The sequence below is a fragment of the Rhinolophus hipposideros genome, assembly GCF_964194185.1.
Source record: "Rhinolophus hipposideros genome assembly, chromosome: 9".
Classification (NCBI taxonomy): domain Eukaryota; kingdom Metazoa; phylum Chordata; class Mammalia; order Chiroptera; family Rhinolophidae; genus Rhinolophus; species Rhinolophus hipposideros.
Genome location: NC_138055.1, coordinates 721,605 through 746,433, shown reverse-complemented (window position 1 = coordinate 746,433; position 24,829 = coordinate 721,605). Strand labels below are relative to the sequence as shown.

At 55.1% G+C, this 24,829-nt stretch overlaps 2 protein-coding genes across 13 annotated transcripts in view; one reads left to right on the top strand and one right to left on the bottom strand.

Moving 5' to 3' along the window:
- Window positions 1-9,321, top strand: part of ZBED4 (zinc finger BED-type containing 4) — a gene marked incomplete at its 3' end in the record, with an annotated part of 24,588 nt that extends 15,267 nt beyond the window's left edge. For 3 of the 5 annotated variants that reach the window (XM_081059185.1, XM_081059186.1, XM_081059187.1), the window contains exons 3-4: window positions 1,658-1,799; window positions 4,207-8,068. In XM_081059185.1, the coding sequence (XP_080915311.1) occupies window positions 4,538-8,068 (3,531 nt within the window). In that variant the 5' untranslated portion in view covers window positions 1,658-1,799; window positions 4,207-4,537. Of the gene's footprint in view, window positions 1-1,359; window positions 1,550-1,657; window positions 1,800-4,206 lie in introns of all 5 variants that reach the window. The other 2 variants (XM_081059184.1, XM_081059188.1) reach the window with 2 other exon arrangements.
- Window positions 8,082-24,829, bottom strand: ALG12 (ALG12 alpha-1,6-mannosyltransferase). 8 transcript variants are annotated; one of them, XR_013993983.1, is made up of 11 exons: window positions 24,719-24,829; window positions 22,074-22,296; window positions 21,869-22,001; window positions 20,456-20,629; window positions 19,997-20,191; window positions 19,536-19,639; window positions 18,768-18,991; window positions 17,463-17,632; window positions 17,304-17,379; window positions 16,782-17,207; window positions 8,083-10,564 (listed from the first exon to the last, which is right to left on the bottom strand). XR_013993983.1 is itself a non-coding variant. In XM_081059190.1 (11 exons), exons 3-11 carry the CDS (start codon window positions 22,239-22,241, stop codon window positions 16,976-16,978), a joined length of 1,476 nt encoding a protein of 491 aa, XP_080915316.1. In that variant the 5' UTR covers window positions 22,242-22,296; window positions 22,977-23,202; window positions 24,719-24,786; the 3' UTR covers window positions 8,083-16,975. The 8 variants fall into 8 exon arrangements, 6 of the variants coding, with proteins under 6 accessions (XP_080915320.1, XP_080915316.1, XP_080915317.1 ...); XR_013993984.1 differs by having other exon boundaries at window positions 8,083-8,337; XM_081059190.1 differs by adding an exon at window positions 22,977-23,202 and having other exon boundaries at window positions 8,083-17,207; window positions 24,719-24,786.

Here is a 24,829-nt window from a genome sequence, read left to right as displayed (position 1 = left end):
ACATCACTAGGACGCTTTTCAAAGCTCCCTGCAGACATCTGGTTCCCAGGCTCTCGCTTGCCCCACCTGGTGTTGCAGCTTTAGGCAGCTGTGATGTTAAAAAAAGGTGCACCTGTTTGTTTTCAACTGACGCCCACAAAGCAAGCTCCAAGTCAGGCCAAATAGTAGCTGTGCTCTGTGAATGGGGCTGTCCTAGGGACCTGTGACAGAGGTCAGACAGTGACAGTGCTGCAGAGAGCAGAACTTTTCAAGGGGCTGCGGACCTGATGTGCCTCCTGGTGGCTGCAAGCCTGTGGACTTGCGCACGTGCTGTGGTTGTGGGGCTGCTGGCTTCATGGCTGCTCATGGGGAAGGAAAGGTGGGCGGTCCAATGCACCGCCTGCTACCTCACAGGTCCCATAGTTCTTCCTGAATTAACACTCCTCAGGTTGTTGCAGGCCTTGGGTTAATTCTGAGTTCTGCACTTTCTTTGCTTCTCTGGAGCAGTTGATGCACAGAGGTCCTCACCCTGCCACTCAGGACAGTGGCTGGCTCTGTGGTCTCATGGGGTGTCCCCTCTGCTTTCTCTAACTTATCCTTCCTTTGTCCTTGAGTCTTTCCCCAGCAGATTCTCTTTGCTGTGGGTCTTTGCCTGGAAGGAAGCTCAGCTCCAGCCACTTTGGACCTTACCTGGGGCCCTGACGCCCCCTGCTTGACTGCCTAGAGCATGCCTCCCAATTCCAGCAGCTTGGCCTGGCACTGCCAGCGTACCTGTGGGCTCCTTGGGGATTACCTGTGTATCGCATGACCAGGGCTGCCTTCTCTTTCCTCCTGTACAGATCCAACACTCTACAGGCCTTGTATGTGTCCTTGGTTTGTCCTTGGCTTATACTTTGGACGTAAGGAAACATTCCATCAGTTTTGTCTTGTTGTTGAGATTGTGGTATGGCTATTCTAGTTCTGTGCTGTGTTACCAACAGAAACAACTATTATATTTCAAATGAATAAAATAACCACCCTTAAGAGGGAAAACTGACCCAAGGAACTCTTGGACACAATGCTTGCTTATGTACGCTCAAGCCCAAAGACAAACATTTATAAACTAGTGTCTCTAGTTAGAAAGCTTCTTCTTCCTTGGTGGTATGGGATAGCATTCAGAAACGACTTTCTGGATATTGTAGAACCGAGTCAATGAGTAAATCTTTTAAGCTGGTGGGAGCCAGATTTCTCACTGCTGGAGAAAGAAGTTACAAGTATGGAAAAAGGGAGGCTAGAATGATCCTGTGGTGTTGGGTTGAAATTAGAGGTGTCAGTGTGAAATCAAGGTGTTTATTTACATGCATGTCTCTCACTGTGTGTGTGTGTGTGTGTGGTTTTTAGTTAATTCTTCGGAAGGGCCTAGAAGCAAAGGCCCCCAGTAGCAGTGAGCACACCACACGCCTCGCTCTCCACCCACACCGTTGTTGCTGCTTTCATTACTCTGTGTCTCTTCTGCGTCACTGAACTTCTGTATGCAGTTATATTCTTCTGCCCGAAGAACACTCGCATTTCCTGAAATACAGGTCACCAGGTGACACATTCTGTGTTTGATCTGTCGGACAGTGTTTTATCTCATGTTCACTGCTGTGGGAATATTTGTGCTGGATATTGAATCCTGGTTTGGCTTTTATTTTTTCAGAACTTTGAAGACATCACTCCTCTGTCTCCCTGTTTACACTGCTTCTCTTGAAAGTCTGAAAACAATTCCTCAGGATGTTTTCTCATGTCTGTTAGGAAGACCAGCATAATGAGCCCCGTGACACATCATCCTGCTTCAACAGGTAGCAGCCAACTCATGGCCGTTTCCGTTTGATCTGTACCCCTCATTCAGTTATTCTGAAGCAAAGACCAGCAGTCATAGCTCTTCTGGAGGTGGCGTCTGTCCCTCAGGTTGAGGGCTCAGTCTCACAAGACTGCTTCTGCTTCCGCCACCAACTGCAGGTGTCCCCTGGGCTTCTGACCAACCGGCTACAAATTGGGGTTCCCACAACCCCTTCCTCAGGTTTGGTAATGTGCTGGAGCAGCTCACAGAACCCAGGGAAATACGTACTTACGTAATAACACTTACAGTTGTTAAAGGACATGGTGAAGGAGCCAAGTGAGCAGCCAGGTGAAGAGGTGCAGAGGGCGCGATCTGGAGCGTGCTGAGCACAGGAGCACCCGTCTCCGTGGAGATGGGCATGGGTGTGTTCACCAGCCTAGAAGTCCCCGAACCCTGTACTTGGAGGATTGGTAGGGAGCTTCATCATGCAGGCATGGTCAGCTGTGAGCTCAGTTTCCAGCCCAGCTCCCCCTCTCCGGAGGATGGGGGCAGGGCAGGCCTGAAAGTTCCACGTTCTAACCAAGGCTTGGTCTTGGTGGTACCGAGTCCCGTCCAGGAGCCGCCCAGACTCGCCTCATTAGAACAAGAGATCCTTCCATCACCCAGGAAATCCCCAGGGATTCAAGAGCTCTGTGTCAATGCCCCCATTACTCAGGAAATTACAAGGGTTTGAGAAACCGGGATTAAAGACCAAATATTAGCAGGAACTGAGGACAGAGACCAATATGTATATAGTTTGTATTATTTCACACTGGATATAATTGACATACAATAAATGATAGTCTGCTCAACGTACATACATGACACATATATGTCACGTTTGTATACATGAACGGCTGCTATCGGCATTTGGGCCAGGCTGGCGTCCCAAGGGGCTGTGCAGGTGGATGGAGCTGGGCAGTGCCCCCACCACGTGCTCGGGCACAGGCCGTTGGCTGGCCCAGCTTCTGGCATCAGGTGATCCTCCTTGGGTACCCAGTGCCCGTCAGTGGTCTCCTCTGAGCTGTGCTGGTCCCAGGTGGCAGGACGCTCGCTGTCTGCATGGCTCCTGGTGGCACCGTGGCGACGCCCGTGCCCATCCTCTCCATGGGCAGCCTGAACACGTGGGCAGAGGCTGTGTCTGACCCCAGCCACCATCTGCTCCCATGGGAGGAGCAGACCCTGCCCTCGGCCTGGCTCACCTCCCAGCCGGCAGGGTGCCGGTGCCCCTGGGGAAGCTCAGGGTCAGCTGAGCTGGGAAGAACCTGGCCATCCCCCTCCCGGCCCAGGCTTGGCCCTGGCCCCTGGGTTCTGTGGCCATTCTCTCCTCCCATAGCTGTGCGCGAGCCTTTCCTTCCCATTGTCTTCATTTGTTCTCACTTTGGTTTTTATTTCGGGGCTGGCTAACACAAAGGGTTAGAAATGTGCCTTTTGTCCCCACCATTTGGCCTTCTGGTTTTGGTTTATGTGTAGTTTTGAGTTTTTCTGTGCTGGTTGTTATTTATACTAAACCCCTGGTGGGTGTCCCCCCCAAAAAAGGTGCGTTTCTCGTAGGTTACCTAGGGTCTAGCTTCAGTGTCATAAGCGTGTTCTTCCCACTATTCGTGCAGCCATATAGCCACGACTGGGTTTTGGTTGCTTTCTTTATACTGTTATCAGCGCTCCACTCCTGCCACCTGTGCACCATCCTTCACATCTCAGCTGGGTCGCCAGGTGCCGCCTGCTCCTGCTCCCATCACTCTCATGTGCCTTCAGAGCAGCACGCACCCTGCTTCTGGCCTCTGTCATGGTCGAGGTCTTACAGTCCTTGAGAACTGGTGTGTCCCTGCAAGCTGGCTGTCCTAGCGGCCGCCCAGGCTGGATGCCAGTGTGCTGTCGCAGGCCTCCCCTCCACCCCTGCACGCGGGCAGTCTTCGTTTTCTTTAGGATGCTCAGTGTTCAGTCTGTGAATAGTCTGTCACGTATGTTAGCTGCCAGGTTCTCAGTTCCTGTGACAATCCTTGCTGCAGGTGGAGTGAGACTGATTTGGGGGTTCAGCTCTGCTGATGACAGCAGCTACTCAACTCTCTGATGACTGATGGTATAGGTTCTAGATCAAACCAACCTTTTTATACTGTTGTAGGTTTTTTCTGTGTCCCCCCAACCCGATCCTTTATTAATAGGCCATTTGAATTTAAATATGTATCTTTACTTTTCATTTGTTTTACAGTTTTGGGGTATTTTCATTGTGTAAGTGGATTGTTAAAAAGTTAGGGAACAAGATTTTCTATTTTAATTTACCATCGTGGGATTTTTTTCCCCCGCTGTGTATGTTAGTCTACCCCTGGCAGTATCAGTTTTAAATGTGTGATTTCGTTCGGTGCTTGACTTGATTTCATCTCTTACAGGAAATACAGAGGGGCCATCAAGATGGCAGCCATCCTGTTTCCAAGACGCCAGGCAGGGCTGCACCGCGTGAATGTATGTCTGCAGCTTGAAGGACTTATCGAACTCCTGGAAAGCAGTGGTCTGCACCCGAAAAAGATGTGCTCATGAGTTACACGTTCTGGATTTCAGGGAGACGTATGATTGGCCATATTCATAAACATCCCAAAAGATAGAACTGTTGAAATCACTGAAGAAAATGTGCATTTGGGCAACAAGTGTGCGTTTGGATCATTTTTTTTACCAACCTAAGATATCAGCGTGGTGAAACAGCCAGAATAGTTATGGACAGCCATGGAGATAAACCAGGAAACTCATCCCAAAGCGGGTGGTGATTTTGTTTCCGATAAAGTAAATTTTAAAATAGAAGAGGAAGATGATGGTCAAATTCCGAACCACAGTCTGGAAAGAATGGACTTTAAAATTGAGCAAGAGGACAGGAAACCAGCCGACAGTGGTGACGGACAGGCAGAGACCAGAGAGACAAGCTGTGGCTGTGAGCCGCCGGGGAGGTGTGTCCCCGCCGACGGCGAGGACGAGTACGGGTCCCTGTTCTCACAGTACAGCAGCACGCTGTACGACGTGGCGATGGAGGCCGTGACGCAGAGCCTGCTGTCCGGCCGGAACATAAGCTCCAGGAAGAAGTCTCCGGCTTGGAAGCATTTCTTCATCTCTCCTCGGGACAGCACGAAAGCAATATGTATGTACTGCATGAAGGAGTTCAGCAGGGGCAAGAACGAGAAGGACCTGAGCACCAGCTGCCTCATGCGACACGTGAGGAGAGCACACCCCACGGTGCTCGTCCAGGAACACGGCACTGCCTCAGCCCTGGCCCCCTCGCTCTCGCCCCCGTCGCTGCTGCTCCCGCCACAGCCCGCTGAGGTCGGAGACCTGGGCACGGTGCTGTCACCCATCAAACTGGTCCAGAGGATGGGATCTAAGATCCCATCTCCCGATCGAGTGACGGAAGAATCTGTGTCTGTCATGTCTTCTGAAGACATCTCCTCCGACTTGTCCACCTCCGAGAAGTACGGCCGGGAAGAGGCCACAGTGGGCCCCCACTCACAGCTCCCCACGCCCCAATACGATGAAGCTGCAGAGAGCGGGGTGGAGAGGAGCCTGGCGCTTCCCAAGGGCACATCTGGGTCCCGCAGGCGGTCGGCCGTCTGGAGGCACTTCTACCTGTCACCTCTCGACAGCTCCAAGGCCGTCTGCATCCACTGCATGAATGAGTTTAGCAGAGGCAAGAACGGGAAGGACCTGGGCACGAGCTGCCTGATCCGGCACATGTGGAGGGCACACCGCTCCATCGTGCTGCAGGAGAATGGCGGGGGCGCCGCCATCCCGCCCCTCTACTCCGCGCCCCCCACGTTGCTGCCTGCCCCGCCGCCCCCAGACGGGGAGCCAGGCTCCGTATCGTCATCACCGGGGAAGCTGGCTCAGGCGTCCCCCTCGGCGGCCTCCTCCCCCGACCGGCCCACGGAGGACCTACAGTCACATCTGCTGCCCGGAGACGCGCTGATGGAAGACGTGTCTGTGTCGTCGCCCTCCGATGCCGCCGGCGAGGCCTCGTTGGTGTCCTCTCCCCAGAAGCGGCCAGGTGACAGGTTGAGCCCTCGCTTGTTTGGACCTGGTGCTGCGTTCCAACAGAATAAAAAGGCGGTGAAGAGGCTGAAGTCCGAAGTGTGGCATCACTTTTCGCTGGCCCCCACGGACAGCCTGAAGGCGGTCTGCAGACACTGCGGATGCGTCATCAGTCGGGGGAAGAAGGGAGATGTGGGCACAAGCTGTTTGATGAGACATCTCTACCGACGCCACCCGGAAGTGGTTGGGAACCAAAAGGGCCTTCTGGGGGCCAGTTTGGCAAATTCTCCGTATGCCACCTTGGCTTCTGCAGAAAGTTCCTCCTCCAAATTAACTGACTTGCCAACAGTGGTGACAAAAAGCAGTCCAGCTCTGTTTCCCGTTCACAGCAAGAAGACCTCAAAGCTGTGGAATCATTTTTCCGTGTGCCCTGCAGACCCCACGAAAGTCGTGTGCCTGCACTGTGGCCGGACAATCAGCAGGGGGAAAAAGCCGACCAACCTGGGCACCAGCTGTCTGCTGAGGCATCTGCAGAGGTTCCACGGCAGCGTGCTGAAGGCCGACGTCCCCAAGACCGTGCTGCCCTCTGCTCCGAGCGGCCATGAGCCCCTGAGCACAGAATTGTCACGAGCCTCCTCCTTTGATGACACCGATGAGAAGCTCTATGACTCTCATCCAGTTGCCAAAAAAATAACGAGTCTCATAGCGGAAATGATTGCACTTGACCTTCAGCCATATTCTTTTGTAGACAATGTTGGCTTTAATAGGCTGCTCGAATACTTGAAACCTCAGTACTCTTTGCCCTCACCTTCCTACTTCTCCAGGACAGCTATCCCAGGGATGTACGATAATGTGAAGCAGATAATTATGTCACATCTGAAGGAAGCTGAGAGTGGCGTGATCCACTTCACGTCCGGAATATGGATGAGTAACCAGACCCGGGAGTACCTGACCCTCACTGCTCACTGGGTCACGTTCGAGTCTTCGTTCCGGCCGCACTGTGAGGACCACCACTGCTCAGCACTTTTAGACGTGTCACAGATTGACTGCGACTACAGCGGCAACAGCATTCAGAAGCAGCTGGAATGTTGGTGGGAGGCCTGGGTGACATCCACCGGCCTCCAGGTGGGCATCACAGTGACCGACAACCCAAGCGTAGGCAAGACGCTGAATGAAGGGGACCACTCGAGCGTGCAGTGCTTCAGCCACACAGTGAACCTTATTGTCAGCGAGGCTATGAAGAGCCAGAGGATGGTCCAGAACTTACTCAGCATCGCGCGGAAGGTATGCGAGCGGGTACAGCGGTCACACAGGGCCAAGGAGAGACTGGCCGAGCTGCAGAAGGAATATGAGCTGCCGCAACACCATCTCATCCAGGACGTCCCGTCCAAGTGGAACACGTCGTTCCACATGCTTGAACGACTCGTCGAGCAGAAGAGGGCAATTAACGAGATGTCCATCGAGTGTAATTTCCGAGAACTGATCAGCTGTGACCAGTGGGAGGTCATGCAGTCCGTGTGTCATGCGCTGAAGCCGTTCGACGCCGCGAGCCGGGAGATGAGCAGCCACGTGTCCACGCTCAGCCAGGTCATCCCCATGATCCATATCCTGACCAGAAAGGTCGAGATGCTGTTCGAGGAGACGATGGGCATCGACACCATGCTCAAGTCCCTGAAGGAGGCCATGGTGAGCCGGCTGTCCGCCACCCTGCACGACCCCAGGTACGTGTTTGCCACACTGCTGGACCCGCGTTACAAGGCCTCGCTGTTCTCCGAGGAAGAGGCCGAGCAGTACAAACAGGATTTAATCAGGGAGCTCGAGATGCTGCATTCTACCTCAGAGGACACACCTGTCGCCAACGGGTGTGATCCAGGCTCCCCATCGAAAGACTCCGGTGGGGAGGACAACCTGTGGTCGCTCATGGCCGAGATAAAGCAGCAGGACCCGCGAGGAAAGACGAAGGTCCCCGAGGACATGGTGCTCGCGTATCTGGAGGAGGAGGTGCTTGAACACAGCTGTGACCCGCTCACCTACTGGAACCTGAAGAAGGCGGCCTGGCCGGGCCTCTCTGCTCTGGCTGTCAGGTTTCTGGGCTGCCCCCCGAGCATCGTCCCTTCCGAGAGGCTGTTTAGCACACACCCTGAGAATGGAAGCTTCGGCCAGTCCAGGCTCATGATGGAACATTTTGAAAAACTGATCTTTCTGAAAGTGAATCTTCCCTTAATATACTTTCAGTATTGAGACTCACAGTGGAGCCACTGGCGGAAGACCTGTTGCCTGTTCGGCACCGGCTGTTTGTCCCGGGCTGCTGGCTGCCCCGGTCGGGGCCATGTAGGACATCAGACCCAGCACTCTCAGGTCCACGCTGAGTTCCTGCGCTCACCGGAATGTCCACATGTGCCTTACTCCCAGTCCTTCGGCCAGGTATCACGGCGTGGTTTTTAAGAAGTCCGCTAGAAATAGCCCGTCTAGTCAATTATGAAATACGATGATTAGGTTTGAATCCGTAACTGTAAAGTTTTTTAAAAGTTGGGGGTTAGTAATTTGTTTCACTAGAATGGCAGAGAAGATGTCAACAGTTTTATTCTGTAGGCTTTTTATTCAATTATGTAAAAACCACAAATCAGGTACTGTATTTTAGTTAAATATTGCTTTAATTGCAGCAAAACAGCTTTTGTGGCTGTCGAATAAAACCTGTACATAGGAGGTGGAGTTGAAGCCATCCTGACTGAGCGGTTTTTAAGTGCAGGTTGTAAAGTATGTGAGGAGCACAGAGAATACTCTGGAAGATAGCTGTTTACTACAAGAAAGACATGGCATTTGAAGACAAAACTAAACCGAGCTGTGTCACGGAGTGTCAGTGATACAGTGAGTGGTGAGGAGAGCTTCCCACTTCCTGCCCTGCATCCAGGTCTCACGTGGCCGGGTGGCTGATGCCCGACTGGTTCTAATAGGCATCCGGCCAGGACACAACATGACTCGTTTACAGCAGTCCTGCTGATTAAACCTCCAAGCCCCTGACGAAGTCTGTACACTTTGAAACTGTCTTTTGAAATTTGTGTAGTGACCGCCAGTTTGATCAAATTATGTGTAAAATTCTTTTTAGAAGAGATGGCTTATCAACAGGGAAGATTTATATTATGGTTGTGAGAATAGCCTTAGGTGTTTAGATTTATAATGGGGAACATTCAGCCATCACTGGGGTGTTTTGGGACCCCAAGGACGTCAGAATGAAGTGTCAGCTGTCAGGTTCTTCTAACAGTAATATGTCTTCAAAGTTTCTGCTTCAACAGGTAGAAAAGGGTTCATATTATTTCAGACCAATTAAATATTCTGGGTGAAGCAAGTCACTCCTTTGCCTCTTACCTTTAGAAAAGTTGTTTTGTTAAAATACTGTACCTATTATTCATCTGACTTTGCATTGACCATGTTTTAGTGTATTTATAAATGATGAACTCAGTTTTTGAAATTAAACTTTTTATTTGCGATTTTCTACTGCTGGAGGACAGTGGCTTTTTATTGTTAGGATAATAGAAGTCGTCCCCTGGGGGCCAGTAGACACGGAAACCCCAAGCGTGCAGCCTTAGCCCTGGGTAGGGCACAGGAGGTGGTGACGCAGCTCTCAGCGTTGATGACGGTGCTGACAGTGCCGAGAACGTTCTGTGCGGGGCCCGAACGGAAGAGCCCGTCAGGCAGCCTGGCAGTCGCCTTGGCTATGTACCCTCTCGCCTGGGTGGCAGTGCGCACGTTCCAGAGACCAGCCTTGTTCTGGATGCTCAGGGAGCAGCGACCGGGGTCACACGAGTGACCCTTGCTGACGTGCAAGTGTCCCTCCTCAGCGCTCAAGGCAGCGCCACGTGGATGTCTCACCAGCTTGGGTTCGGCCTTCAGCCGTGTCCAGGCTCTACCCAGGTCCAGGCAGTGAGTCCAGAGCCCAGAACAGGTGCTGTCAAGTTGCCACGTCAGGGCTCATGGCTTTCCTGAAGGCAGAGTCCCCCGGTTCTTTTTTCTGGGTCCCGTGGTGCGCGGCCTCACGAGAGCAGGCGGGACGAGGCCGTGGCCAGCCTCCTGGCTGGGGGCCTGGTGCGCCCACCTGAGTGTCTGGCTGGACTCACACAGGGGACACTTTCTCGAAGGCTCTGTGCACCTGTGTGCCTGGTGCTGGCCCAAGACTAAGTCGTTCGGGTCTGTAAACAGCTCCCTTCCGCCTCCAGTTCATCGGTTGGGTCAGAAGCCAGGTCCACACGGCTCTGCTCACCCGTATGTAACTGTCACCCAGCTCACGCTGGGGATGTCAACACTTTCCTGCTTCTTTCTGTGTTCATGCTTCAAAGATTCAACTTAAGACAGGTTTCCACAGTGGGGGGGAGAGGTGATTGTCACAATGACAGTGAGCTGGGGGACAACAGTGTGGCCCCTTCCCTCCCAGAGCTCTGCTGCTGTCTCTGTCACCTGCACTCGCCAGCTTGGTGCCGTCCCCGCCAGAGTGGGACTGTGCCGGTCCCCAGCAGTGCAGTCCCCGGAGGTGCCATGGCAGCCCTGGTCCAGCCAGTTGCGGGCTGCAGAGGACGTGGGGGCGTCCTCATCCAGCAGTTCTGGCTTTCGGGGGCGGCTGCAGACGTGACAGAAGGGGTGAGCACTGGACTCTGGAGATGTCCCGTGATGCCAACACGGAGTCCAGGAAGAGGGCGCCTCAAGAGGGGGCAGGGCGAGCGCCTGAGAAGCTCAGCGGGCACCCTGGGCAGGGAGCAACACGGACTTCAGTGCCTGCAGCGAGAGGACCCCAGCTCTCTGGGGAGATCCATGAAGGGCGAACGAGATAGACCAGTCGTGACAAAGCACAGCCTCAAGTGCATCGAGGTGGCCTGCCCTCCTACACCTTGCTGCCCAGAGCAAAATTTTCTTTCTATGGAAAGGTCCTGAGCTTCTCTAACTTTACTTACATAAAGTTTGACTTTTCGTAAGAAAAATCGGACCAAAGACTGCAAGGGGAGAATGGACAACAAAGACAGACATGGGTGACCCAAAGTCATTGTTCAGACAGAGACGCTGACTAGCACACTCCAGGAAATGGTAAGGTGGAGAATGTCAGCAGACATGAAAGCCACAAACAGGAACATTCTAAAACTGAAAAGTAAAATGACAAACTAATTCAGTAGGTGGACCTAATATTAAGTTAGCAGAGAGGACTGCTGGATTGGCGCTGGGTCAGGAGAAAACCTCGGAATGGAGCGCAGAGAGAAGAGAGGACGAGACGCGGGGCAGTGGGGGGTCTGACGGGTCCCAGGAGGGCTGGAGGAGGGGAACGCGCAGGCAGTGCCCAAAGGAGCCTGGGTGTCTGGGGCTTTCCCAAACTGACAGCAATCGTGGCCACGGCTGTCACAAAGTCAGGATAAACAAAAATGACACACAAATCTACACTTTGGCAAATCACAGCAGAGTGCTGAAAACCAAAGACAAAATCTGGAAAGCAGAGAAAGGAAGAAACTTTTACCTCCAGAGGAACAACTCACTGGCAGCTCCCCTTTAGCAGAAGCAATGCAGGTTGTAAAAAAATGGAACAGCCTGTGAGGTGCAGAGAGGAAATGACCACCAAGCACATGGCCAGTGGACACCCTGCAAAAATGACAGTGAAGGGAAGCTTCCAGAGAAAACAACACTGAGGATTTGTCACCAGCGGACCTGCCCTGAAATGCCTTCTGAAGGGCGTTCTCCAGGCAGATCGACGTGTGATGACGTTGGAAGGAATAAAGGACATTTCTGGGGAGAGTAAGAAATGGGAAGTCAAGGTGAACACTGGCCATTTAAAACTGCAGTGTCGCTTAGGGCTTAAAGGAAAGGCAGAACAAGCCCCAGCAGCATGAAAGGTGGTGGGATAGGACAGGGAGCAAAGGCTGACGGGACCCATCACTACCCCGTAAACCGTAACAGTAGGAAGTTAAAGTAAATTCTAGAAGTCAGATGCATATAATCTCTAAGATAAACATTAACAGCAATAAAAATGTTTACAAAACTAACAACGAGGAAATGAACTAACAAATTACTTTCATTAACCGAAAGGAAGGTAGGAAGGGGCAAAGAGAAGCCAACAGTAAACGCTTAGCTCTAAACCCAAGTGGATCAGCAATTGTATTGAATGCAAGCGGAACACTAATTAAGAGACTGCTGGATTGGATACAATGACAAACCCAGTTCTGTTCATTTACAAGACCCACTCATCACGCTGAGGACACAGAGTGGGCACGAGGACAGCTGGGATGGCTGCTCATGGGGCAAGGGAGTCTCCGGCAGGAAGCACCACTAGAGAGATGCTTCTTAGCCATAAATGATCCACTTCACGGAAGACACAATGACCCTGCACTCCCCAAACGTACCCAAGAACAGCTCCACAGTAAGGCGGCCTCACGCCCGGTCCTGGGAGCCATCTGCCTCCAGCAGCAGACCACGAGCTTCAGCTCGGGAATGGTTCCCAGCTCTGACCACTCTGCGGCCACGTGGGCGGCCGATCCGCAGCCGGGTCAGTCCGGCTGCCCACCCTGCACCTCTCCTGTCCCCACAGCCCAGGAACTGGCTGTGCTGCGTGGCAGACGGCCTGAGCAGAGAGGGGCTGCCCATCTCTACATGGCACTGCCACCGGGACCTGCATTCGGAGGGAGGGGACAGCCAAGTCCACAGGAGAGGAGGAAGGGGGCCGGCATGGAGAGCAGAGGCATGGGGCTGAGGGGGCCTGGTAGCCACAGTCTGTGACAGCTCTGCACACGCTCTGCTCTGGTTCAGTAAGAAAGGCAGGTCGCTCCACCTAGGGCGACGCCACACGTCCCACACTCACTGCTGCCTTCTGTTCCAGAGCAAAGCCCACCTCCCCTCGCGCCTGCACACTGCGTCACGTGGCTCCTCGCTTTTTGTCAGGTTTGTTGGTAGTGATTTTGCAGTTCAGGTTGGATCTGTATCTGGAAATTTGTTCCTGTTACATTTTTTAAATTGGCACTGGTATTTGTTTCCTTGAGGAAAAAGAATAACTGAAGTGGAAAATTCACTAGAGGGATTCAAAGGCAGATTCAAGCAGAAAGAAGAAAGAATCAGCAAACTTGAAGATAGGACAATTGAAATGATTGCGTCTGAAAAAGAAGACTGAAGAAAAGTGAACAGAGACTAAGGGACCTGTGGGGCTTCATCAAGCAAACATACACATTGTCCCAGAAGGAGGAGAGAGAGAAAGGGGCAGAGAGAATATGTGAATATATAATGGCCAAAAACTTCTAATTTAATTAAATACATTGATATAAACATCCAAGAAGCTCAATGACCATCAAGTAAGATAAACTCAAAAAGACCCACATCGAGACACATTATGTAATTGGATTGTCAAAAGACAGACAGAATCTTGAAAACCTCAAGAGAAGTGCCCCATCAGATACAAAGGTACATCAATAAGATGGCCAGCAGATGTCTCATCAGAGGGCCTGGCAGCCAGGGGACAGTGACCAATACTTTCACGGCTAAAAGAGAAACTGTGAACCAAGGATCCTATATCCAGCAAGACTGTCCTTCAAAAGCGAGGGAGCAATTAAGACATTCCCAGATGAGCAAAAGCAGAAGGAAGTTGGTGACCACCAGATGGCCCGAAATGTTCAAGGGAGCCCTCTGGGTGACATTAAAGGGCACGAGACAATACCTTGAAAATGTGTGAAGAAATAAAGGGTTCAGGAAAAATACATGGCAATTATAAAAGCTAGTCTTACTGTAACCATGGTTTTATAACTCCACTTTTCATTTTCTGCATGATGTAAGAGACTGATGTGTCTTTTTAAAAAACGATTGTTAACTTCTGGTTTGGGGTTCCTCATGTAAGGAGTTTGAAAGTCATCACTCAATCCTAACAAGTGACAAGCAGAAGAAACTGAAAAAGCAACAGCCCTTCTTGGATCTGTAAGAGAAGAGAAGACACAGGGCAAACCACTGCTCCCCAAACTGGACAGACAGGTGAACACAAGTCATCACGGCTTCCCAGAGCAGAGATTCACGGGCAGAAACCACCAGGGAATCTGTATGGGGGTCCCCTGAACTGTAAGCGATGCATTTCTGGAGGCTCAGAGTGAACAAGTCAGAGTGAGAAACTCCAGGGACCCAGTCATAAGGGGGCCGCACGGTATCGTGAGATTCATCTCCAGGAGCTCCACCAGGTTCCCAGTATCAGAGAAAGATCCCCTCATGCTTCCAGCAAAGGAGGAAAGCAACCATTTTAAACACACCAGGCACCCTGTTCTCAAGGCCTGCCCTCAGGAGAAACTAACCGGGCCCGGCCAGCTGGGGATCATCAGAGCCCACTGACTGCAGACGGGAAATACCCAACTCTAGCCCCTCCATCCATTGGTCCAGCTAAGGGGGGAGGAGAAAACAGAGACACACACGGGGAGCACAGTGCAGGGCGCAGGCTCACTATAGACTGACCCGAATCGTGGAACCACAGAACACTGCCCCCCACACCTGATACCATGTCACGAAGGCCCATTTACTGTACTCCCTGTTACCAAGGACATGTCCGCCTTTCAACAGTAAACGACAAGGCACACTCAAAGGCAAAAACGCCGTTGGGGTAGACAGCAAACACAGACAACACCAATAAAAATGCTGGCAGACGTGGAGCTGCAGGAACCATCACTCACTGCTGGTAGGGCAAATGGTGCAGCCACTTTGGAAGACGGTCTGGAAGTTCCTTCCAAAACTAAACGTACTCTTTTATCATATCCAGCAACAGAGCTCCACAGTATTTCCCTCAGAGGAACTAGAAACATGTCCACACAAAAACCTGCACGCGGATGTTTACAGCAGTTTCATTTGTAATTGCCAGAACTTGATGCAGAAGTTCAGTCTGTGACTTCAAATCTCAGAGGCGAAGATGGACTTTTAATAAGTGGAGAGCCATTTGGAAAAAGAGAAAATCTGGCCACCTCTCCCTCACACAAAAGTAAATCCCAATGGATGAGAGGACTACATGAGATGCTGACACGGGCAAGCATGGGGAGAAAACGTGGCTGGACTCTGCATGGAAAAGGCTTCCCAACTCTGACGCAGGGAAAGAAAAGACACGTAAACATAGAAACCTCAAGCTGAGAACACTTCTGCAGCCAAAAGACAAACGGAGAAATCATTCGCAACATATTGTAGTAAAGGGTGAATGCCCTACTAATTGGGGAATTGTTCTACGGTGAAAGGAAAATGACCAGAAATCCAAAGGAGCATGGACAAAAGATGTGAGCAGACAATTTACAAAACAAACAGCCCTTAAAGCTGTGAAAAGGTATCAGCTTCATTCCCGAGGGAAACAGAGACCACACTGTCCTGGTACCATGCTCACTCGTCAGACTGGAAAAGCCTGACAGACTTTCCACCTGGTGTTAACTTGAAATGATGCCACCCCGTGGAGAGGAATTTGGCAAGACTGAGCAGAACTAATACGCACTCAGGCCCAGCCAGCACCCCACTTCTAGGAACTCAAACTGAAGATGCACCTCGAACAATCTGAAGATATCAATGCATCAGACCTTCATTTGAAGTTTAAAGACATCGGCAGCACCCCGGTGTTCCCACATAGGAGACTGACTCGGAAACAGGTGCAGTCACGTGGTCCCCAAAGCCAGAGAACTCTCAGAACAGACAGGCTGATGTTCAGATGTTCCAGAAGTAGAAAACACAAAATGCAAAGGAGCATCTGTACAGAGTGCCACCTTTTGTGTAATGAAGGGAAATAAAGTGTGTGTACATGTATTTGCCTATCTTTACAAAAAACAGCACATGAAAGAAACGCCAGAAAACCAAGACGGAAGTTACAGGAAACAGGAGGAGGCACAAGAGGGAGTGACTTCCCTGCCAGGCCTTGATGAATAGCTGGGATTTCTAGAAGCATGGCCATGTGCTAATAATTGAAAAGGATGGCAGTCGGGTCCTAACATGAAAGCAAATGGAAAGCAGTGAACCCAACCCCAAGACAGATGACAGCACGACCACAGCGGAGGGGGACGAACCCAAGGCATTCACAAACACAGCCTTTGGCCCCAAACCTCCCTCATGGGCGAGTAGAATGTGAATCCCGCCCCTGCTCGGAGGGGCAAAGCGACTGGAGCTGCTTTCGCATTGATTAGACGCATTGCCACTGCTGGGGTCAGGGCTCACTGTGGGAGGCCGGACAGATGTGGACAGGTGGGGCTGGAGGTGTCGGCACGTGCACGTGTGCAGGCGCCCCGTTCTCCCAACTCCGTGCACAGAAACACCCTAAGGACATCCCAATAGCGACAAGCACAGTTTGTGCCCAGATCTTGTCTGTAAAGCATTCCCCACCGAAAGGAGGCCTGAGAGACGGAGGCTCAGGGCTGCGACAGAGGCCAAGAGGAGCGCGGCCGGGAAGCCGCCAGGCGCTGAGGATGGGCTGCAAAGGCTGCTTGGCAGCGTCACCAGACGGCGCTGAGTGGGGGAGCTCTGGGGCCTGGGGGAGGTCCCCTGTCACAGGTCTGCACAGTCGGCTTGTCACGTCCATTGGACAGACAGTACCTGCAGGTGGGAAAGGCCCCACCTCCTTCCCAGGACACACTGGGCACTCGGGGTCAAGGCCATATGGTAAGCAGCTCACTCCCAAATGGCTCAGACAGAAATAGCCTGACGTTCTGCACGTGCGTGGTGTGTGTGACACACGTGACACGCATGCAGCAGCACCCCATTCTCTGTATTGTTAGACATACTTCGGCTACTTAACAAATGCTGTTCAGTAAAGTGGAAGTGCCGAAATCATCACTTAAAAATACAACCTCGGGGAACGCACTCTCTGGAAATACCACGTACTATAAGATTGCTAACAAGAACAGATTTACAAACTTTAATTCTCATTCCTTTTTGAACATGTGTATCTCCTAAACTTTCACCTGAAATAGGGACATGTGCCTGTGACTAGAGTGCTCACCCCATAGCTTGCAGCTTGGAATGCAGGCGGGGGGCCTGATGTTCCCAGGGGTGTTCCGGCAGCAAACAGGGTGGGCTGCCACCCACGTGTGGCTGTCGGTGGGCCCGGCCTGCGCCTCAGGCCTCCTGGGAGTGTGTGGTGGTTCTGCGACTTGTCCACATTGTCCCTCGTTCTTGGCAGAATGCTGCTCCTGATCAGGAAGGCCTGAGGAGTCTCTCCAGAAGCACCAGCTTGGTCTGCATGTTGACGTCGAAGGGAGGCAGCCTGGTCAAGTTCAGACTCACCCCAGTGGTACCTGCGACGCTGGCCAGCACCCGGTGTGTGTCCTTGTAGAGGGCCAGGTGCCCGGGGGCCGCCTCCATGAGCAGGTGTGTGTAGGCCAGCATGGCCTCCGACCCGGGCTGCAAGTCCTCCTTCTTCTCGTACCTGCAAGACAACAGCAGGGCGGTGCCCCTGTGCTGCGGCCCCCATGCAGCCTCTGGGAGTAGCACCACCTGCTGTCGTGTTACGGTGGGAACGTACCTCCAGGCCCCATTGACTTCCAAGAACCGAGACACACCTGTCTGTGCAGCTGCTGCGTCGATGTGCAGAATGACATCTGTGGAACCACAGCCGCCCGGTCACAACTGCGCATGGGCCTTGGGCCACAGCTGCCACCGCCCAGCTCACCCCAGCTCCTACCTGTCCGGGGGGCCACCAGCTCGTGCAGCCTCTGCATGGCCACGCCACCGGGGTAGTTGAAGTGGGACACATACAGGGCCGTGGCTGAGTACGCGGCATTCACCAGAAGGTGCCCGATCACAAGCAGGGACCCTGCTCTATACAACCAAGACTTCCGGGAATTGTTCAGCCTGCAAGAAGAGCACACGGCTCAGGGAAGGGGCACGGCCGCCAGGAAGTGGAACGGGTGTCAGGGACACACAGCTGCTGCTCAACCTTCTGGAGTACTGCAGACCCTCAGCGTGAGCCATGTGCCTCACCCCCACTCACAGTCACACCCCTAGGGTGGCCCCAGCCCTTAGGGGCCTGCCAGAGGAAGCCCCATGCTGCCAGATTCCTTACATGTTCCAGCCAAAACCTGGTGACGGGCAGGGGGCCCGGGACCATGAAGAGCAGTGACTGTGCAAAGTTTGCAATTCTAAGTCCTGTTTCTGCCTCTGACACCCAAACCTTTTACTCCAGGACCTAGGGCCGCCTCTGAAATGGCAGCGTCTAGGGGACCTGCTGCTGTGTCCCTGTGAGAGGAAAGGGCCCCACATACGTCACCTCCTACCTCTTGTACACGGAGACTCCCCAGCTTGTCAGAGTCCTTGCACAGGGGTCCCTACACACCTGGGCCTCTGTGTGGGGACGTGGGCAGCACATGCTTTATCATGAGCACAGCCCGTCCTCCTGGCTTTGCTAAGTGACACCCGTGTTTCCCATGAACAAGATCATCCTCCCTCTCGGCCCCAAGGGTGTCAGCCTGCTGTGTCGGGGTCCCCGCTCAGGCTCCGGACGTCCCTGACTGGAGAAGCCCCAGGCCAGCGCACAGCATCACCGACTTCCCACACTCACAGAGCTGCCCACAGTTCCCACCACAGCAGTGACCATTCCGCGTCGGTTCCGGCGCTCTGCCCCGTCTCCCAACCTTGCCACCCTCACTTCCTGCCTGACTCTCCCCCACTGTCCACCCACCGGACGGATGTTCTCAACCTGGGCTCCCTCCTTCACCAGACCTGCCACTCTCGGAGCCTCCCCGCCACCGGAGCTGTGGCTATGTCGTAGGCAGGTGTCCCGCCCCCAAGTGACCGAGCCCTGGGTGCTTAGCATGGCTGTGTGCCAACGGGCCCGAGACACATGTCCGGGCTGGCAGAAGACCAAGATAGACTAAGCAGAGCCACTGGTCAGTGCCTGGCCCGTCAAGCTGGCCCAGGCCCAGCGGGACGCCCGGCTGCCCTGATAACCAATGAGCCCATGTGCAGAGGCGCCCGCGGAAGCACTCACAGGTGGGCACAGCCCCGGGCAGCCACTGCGTTGAGCATGGGGAAGGCGTAGAGGACGAAACGCAGCTCCTTGTGAGGCAGTAGCGAGTACAGGCCCACGAAGCCCAGTGCCGGCAGCAGCAGCACCCGGGCCCTCCTGTCCACCAGGCCCAGCGGGACAAAGAGCAGGCTACAGCCCAGGCCGCGGGGCAGGGCCGAGTAGAAGTACCAGAGCAGGGGCGAGGTCTGGGGGGTTAAGGAGGCTAGTGCCAGCGTCAGTCACCCTCGGCCAGCTCAGCCGGGGGCCGGGAGTGTCCCTGCGGGAGCGCCTGGGCCTCAGGTGACCAAGGACAGAAGGGCCATCGGTGCCGGCAGGGAGTCCAGCAGCTGGGGACCGGGCTGTGCATGGTTTTCACCCTCCCCTTCTTTGTTCTGTACAGAAACAGACAGTCCCGGGGTGGTGGGTGTACAGGGGCTGGTCACATTGCTCTCCGTGCGTCTAAATATCCACAATGAAACATCTGAACAGCAGACTCTCACGGGACAGACGCAGAAGTCGGGTGGTGTTTCCACAGCGGGGGCAGGTGCTGCAGCAGGGGCCCAGGGGGCACTGGTGTGGACGGGGTGGAAGACGCCAGTGTGGGTGCTGCAGCAGCTGCAGCAGACTGCCACGTCCCGTCAGGTGGGGAGGGCAGGGAGGACAGCAGAGCCTTGCGTCTCTCCTGAACAAGGCCAGGGGGTGGCCGGTGGCCTGCCCTATGGCCATTTTACGACGACACATAAAGGATACTCCCCAGTTGGAACTTTTGTTCTGGATGGTGTTGTACCAAAGCACCGTTCCTTCGGGCCACACGAGATAGCGCCAAAAGTAGGAGTCTACAGCGACCGTCAGTCCTGATAAAATAAAGAGCTCCTCAGGCAAGGACACAGCCACCGGAAAGCTAAGACTTCGACGCTGCTGGGTCGATGGCAGCCCCGAGTCCCAGTCCCAGGTCCCAGGTCATGTCCCCACAAAGCAGCCCCGCAGTGTCACGCAAAGCTACTGAGGCATCAGGGCATCTGCTCCCTTGTGAGCACCTTCCCGGGGCCCCCAGCCAGCAGCCCCAGGAGGAGGGGACACCACAGCAAGGACCACGCATGAAGACGCCTGGCTTTAGGGGGTCTCGTCCCGTGAAAACAGCCTCCCAACTTCTCTAGGTCTGGGAGACAGGGCAGAGCACGGCCCAGCCAGGATGCCCGCGGCCCACTCACCGAGGCAGAGCACACCGGCCGGCACGGCGCACCGCAGGGCCCGGGCCACAGACAGCCGCCGGGTGGCCAAGAGCAGCAGCAGCACGAGGCCCAGGAGCAGGCTCAGCTCGGCTCTGAAGACTAGGATGGCCAGTGCCGACAGCCGGAGGAAGCGGGCCCAGCTCTGCCGCAGCCAGGCCGTGAGGGCCAGCAGCACTGCAAGACATGGGCAGGACACGGGGTACTCCTCAGGCAGAGGCCACACCGAACCCCGGCCCACCGACGTGGCCTTCGCACAGCCCGGACCCAGAGGCCCAGAGCAGCCACCTGCTGCCTGTCTCCAGGGCCCAAGGCTCTCCGGAGCAGTGCCCGCCTCCCTCAATGGACACCCCCTTGGCTGTCCCCCAGCAGTACGCCTGAGCCCAGCAAGAGGCCTGGGGCCATCACTATGTCTGGCGGGCACAGCTCGCAGCTACGTACCCACGGGCAGGGCCAGCACGTTGGGGAGTGTCCGCGTGCAATAGAACATCAGGTGGAACTGCGTGGCCGTCATCCAGCAGAACATGGTGGCCGCCGTGGCCCCAAAGTGCCGTCTCACCTCTTTTTGTAAAGTCCAGAGCCCCCAAATCACACAGAGCCCAAGGACTGCTCTGACTAAACAAAGAGACAACACATGGGCAACCCGTGAGACAGGTGCTGAGGCAAAGCCAGTCTTTAAAACTAACACACAGTGGTCCGTTAATGACCAGGTGACAGGGAAACAACCCTGAGACAGGGGAGTGGCCTTTGGTATTAAAAATGGAGGGTGTAGGGTGGACGGGTGGCTCAGTTGGTTAGAGCGCGAGCTCTGGGCAACGGGGCTGCCAGTTCGATTCCTACATGGGCAAGTGAGCAGCGCCCTCTGCAACTAGAATGAAGGCAATGAGCTGCTGCTCAGCTCCCGGGTGGCTCAGTTGTTGGTTGGAGCGTGTCCTCTCAACCAGGAGGTTGCCGGTTGACTCTCGCAAGGGATGGTGGGCTGTGCCCCCTGCAACTAGCAACGGCAACTGGACCTGGAGCTGAGCTGCGCCCTCCACAACTAAGACTGAAAGGACAACAACTTGACTCGGAAAAAGTCCTGGAAGTACACACTGTTACCAATAAAGTCCTGTTTCCCTTCCCCAATAAAATCTTAAAAAAAAAAAAAAAGGAAGGTGTAGGGAACGGACCACCTGACGTGTATGCGTCATGGTGACCATGTGGCCCAGGACAGGCAGGCAGTGTCCGTACAACAGTATGACGAGCCTGGCACCAGCACTGGGGGTCCCCCACACAGCCATCACTGAGACGGGCCCCCACTGTCCCGTCGGGGCGCCCCACTGATGCCACAACCAGCACAGCCTGTGTAGCTGCCCCTTCCGAGAGCACCACTACTCCTCAGAAAGCTGACTTTGTCACAGCGCTCCCCTGGGCAGGTCAAACTGGCCGTGAGGACGCGCTCACGTCAGCTGGGGACATGCGAGTCCAGTCTGCGTTGGCAATGAAAACACCGAATTGGGAAGATGGCACTGTGACTAGGAGTGAGGTCACGGCGCTGTGTACGGAGCGTCCTCTGGCGAGGCCGCAGGTCGGGGCGCCAGCCCAGGCTGGTTTCCTGCTGTGCCAGCCTGGGCGGGAGGGCCACACCTCAGTCACGAGTGATTCAAGAGGTGCTCGGTTCTCTGCCCCAGGTCACACCCCAGGACGGACGGATGTCTGACCTCAACCCGTGCTCTGACCGCCACACTGAGTGGCCAAGGACACCAAGATTGAGCAGACGGACACTCTTGAGTGAGGGAGCCTCTGCCCGGCTGGCTGAGGTCACCTGCTCTCACGACCCTTCATCGGTCACCATCGGAAGAGTCCCGTCCTTACCTATCAGCTGAGAGTAGAACTTGGACACTTCTAGCAATGAGAGCACGTAGACCGCAGGGCCGGACAGCACCGCGATCACCAGCGGCCCGAGGAACGTCCTGGGGACCACGCCAGGGAACTCCAGGTGGTCGTACTGCAGGGGGAGAGGAGGTCAGCAGAGGCCCCAAGACACGGGGATGAGACCCGGCTGCAGGCGCGGCCCCACCTTCTCCACGTCCAGCCGGTGGTACAGCAGGTCATGCACAGCTTGCAGGCTGAAGCTCTCCTCCACCTTGGCATAGGGACAGGCGACGAGGTGGGCGGCAGCGACGGCCACCAGCAGCCCCAGCAACCAGCGCTGCTTGCCCGAGCCCGATGGCCTCTTCCCGGCCATTCTGCGCCACCTTCACACGCTGTCACCAACCGTCAGCACTGCCACTCTGGGAGCCCTTGAAAGAACGAAAGCGAAGGTTCCCTACTCTTAGACTCTCACTCGAGTTAACATCGTGAGGTCTGGTGAAGGGTGAGGGGAATGCTTTGACTTATTGTCACAACTTCCATACGTCTGAAAACACATCAACGTACAAAGCTTTTTTAAAAGACATGCTCAAGAAGCTTCCACGTTTTAACCACTGGCTCACGCGTGAAGCTGTGTGCGAGTCTCTGCAGAACACACTCCAGGCCCTCGCTGTGCCCGGCGTCTGGGGGGCAGCGGAATGCCCCTGCACTGGAGGCGCTCAAATCCCATAGGACAGTTGGGCAGAACCCAGCTCGGGTCCCTGGTCCCCACCGAGAGAAGGAAGGAGTCTGAGAGGTGGGAGGGCAGGAGGGGGACACGGCAGCCAGAGAAGCCCCTGCGCCCAACCCAGCGGGATGGGGTGGGATGGGCTATGGACGCCCGCCCTGCTGCCTTCTGAGCTGTACTGTGGAAGGGGGCGCACCTGGAGGGCAGCATGCTGGTCATGAACATGAATACGTGGTGGCAGAAAGCATGCCCTGTCCTTGGGGGGTTCAGACAGATGTGCCTGGGTCACCCAGACACCAACAGGACGGTTTGAGGGCAACCTGTGGCAGAGCTTCCCAAGGAAACCAAGAACATGGCCAGTCAGTTCCTACTTAGAAGACCTACGTCTTGTCAACCGGAGAGTTGGGGGGAGGACATGGCAAACTCTTCTTCACGTTTCCAGTTTCTCATTAAACGGGTTTCATTTTATTGGCTCAAAACTGGAGAGGCCAGAATGTGAAGGAGAGAGCCACACTGCTTCCTGTTTGTCACGGCTGCCTTTGCTAAGAGGGGCACTGAGGAAGTCCACACCCTCCAAAGAGAGCAAGTGGGGGTCCACACGTGACAGAACCTGTGGAGAAGGAATCGCAATCAGGGACCACCCCGGACGTGGTGGGGGTGAGGTGGGGGGAGGCAAGGGGAAGCTGCCTTCCACGGTTAAGGATTACCAAGTCAACATGCACTGCCCATCAGAAGCAACCTAAGGTTTTCCTTTCCAAAAATAGAAACCACCGATGGAAAGGGGTGCTGCCAGTAGTCTATCTCTTTCTAAAACTAAGCTCACAGAGGGCGGGATCTTTCTGGCTTGTTTGTACCCCGCCCCCCACCATAACCTCAGCCAGGACATGACCCTGGATGACCCTGGTCATCCTAGGAGGCGCTCACATGTGCCGACTGGACGACGCCTTTGATTGTCTCCCTGTGGGATTTACATGCTGCAGACAGCGCCACCAGGCGGACGCACTGCTGTATCAGCAGCGTCTGGCGCATAGTAGGTGCTCAACAAACTCGCTGAAGAAGAAATTCGGTAAAAACTCTTAAGTGTAGACCTCATGACACCAGCTTATATTTTCACTACAAGTACGTTAATGCTTCGTCTGCAGGAAAGCCGAGGAGACCACGGAACATCCATACCTCCGATCTCCGTTCCTCTCATCGTTGGCGGAAAAGAGTTTACGGAAACAGGAGGCATCTGCGCAGCCACACAGTGAGGCTCACGCCCGGCCTGGCAGGGACCAGACGCGCCCACAGCGGTCCCCGGCCAGCTCAGCACGGGCCTGTCCCCTCGGACCCCACGCTGCGTCCGTCCAGAGGACACTGCGCCCCCCCAGGAACGTCCTGTCCCCCACAAGCTGCGCAGCGAGGCTTCGTGCAGATCCGCGCAGCCCCTGCGCGGGGGCCTCTCCCGAGCGCGCTCGGCTGGCGACCGGGGGCAGGAACCAGAGGCCCCCAGGAGCACGCAAGGCAGCCAGGACACCAGCGGCCGACCCACCCGCCGCCGGGGCTCCACAGGGTAAGCGGACGTTTGCACTGGCCGGCCCGGCTCGCGGCGGTCTGGGCCGTCAATCTGCGCCATCACAGGCCACCACAGGCACGAGCCCCCAGGACGTGGCTTTTAGGGCGGCGCCGCTCGGATCAGGAATGGCCTGCAGAGGCCCTCGTGCCCCCAGTGGGGGTTCTAAGGCCTCTGCTGAGCTCGGTCCACGCGGACGTTCAAATTCTCAGTCCCCGCTGGGAACACACGCGAACTGGGGCGCATCAGGCCCCCGCCAGCCGGACGCCGGGGAACGCTGTGCTCCCGCTGCACGTCTCCCGCCCGGCCCACGCGTCCTGCTGGAACGCAGCCGACGCTCCCAGTGGTTCTCCCGCTCACGCCGTGGTCCGTGCCGGGCACCGGCGGCACCTGGGGCCCTGGAGGTGGCTGCGCCCCTGAAACACGCCCATCAGGCCCCCGGGGAGGCGGCGCGGAGCCCCTGCTGAATAGGCCCGCCGCCGTCCCGTGTGGACACGGGGGGCGCTGCGAAAGCGCCGGCTCGGAGGCCAGGCCGCCCGCCCCGAGAGCCCCGGCCGCCACAGCGCGCGCTGACCTCGCTCGTCCACGGCGCCGTTCCTCCGAGCGCAGCCGTCTCGATGGCCCTCGGCCGGAAGTAGGGTGGCGGAAACTAAGAACGAAGGCGAAGCCCTTGCCCGAACCTAAC

What these genes read in the sequence shown, in the direction of transcription:
- ALG12 (XM_081059189.1), bottom strand. Translation starts at nt 22,241, where the DNA reads ATGGCCGGGAAGAGGCCATCGGGCTCGGGCAAGCAGCGCTGGTTGCTG. An exon ending in ACCGGCTGGACGTGGAGAAG is followed by an intron (nt 22,002 to 22,073) that starts GTGGGGCCGCGC and finishes CTCCCCCTGCAG; the next exon opens with TACGACCACCTGGAGTTCCC. An exon ending in CGTGCTGGCCCTGCCCGTGG is followed by an intron (nt 20,192 to 20,455) that starts GTACGTAGCTGC and finishes CATGTCTTGCAG; the next exon opens with TGCTGCTGGCCCTCACGGCC.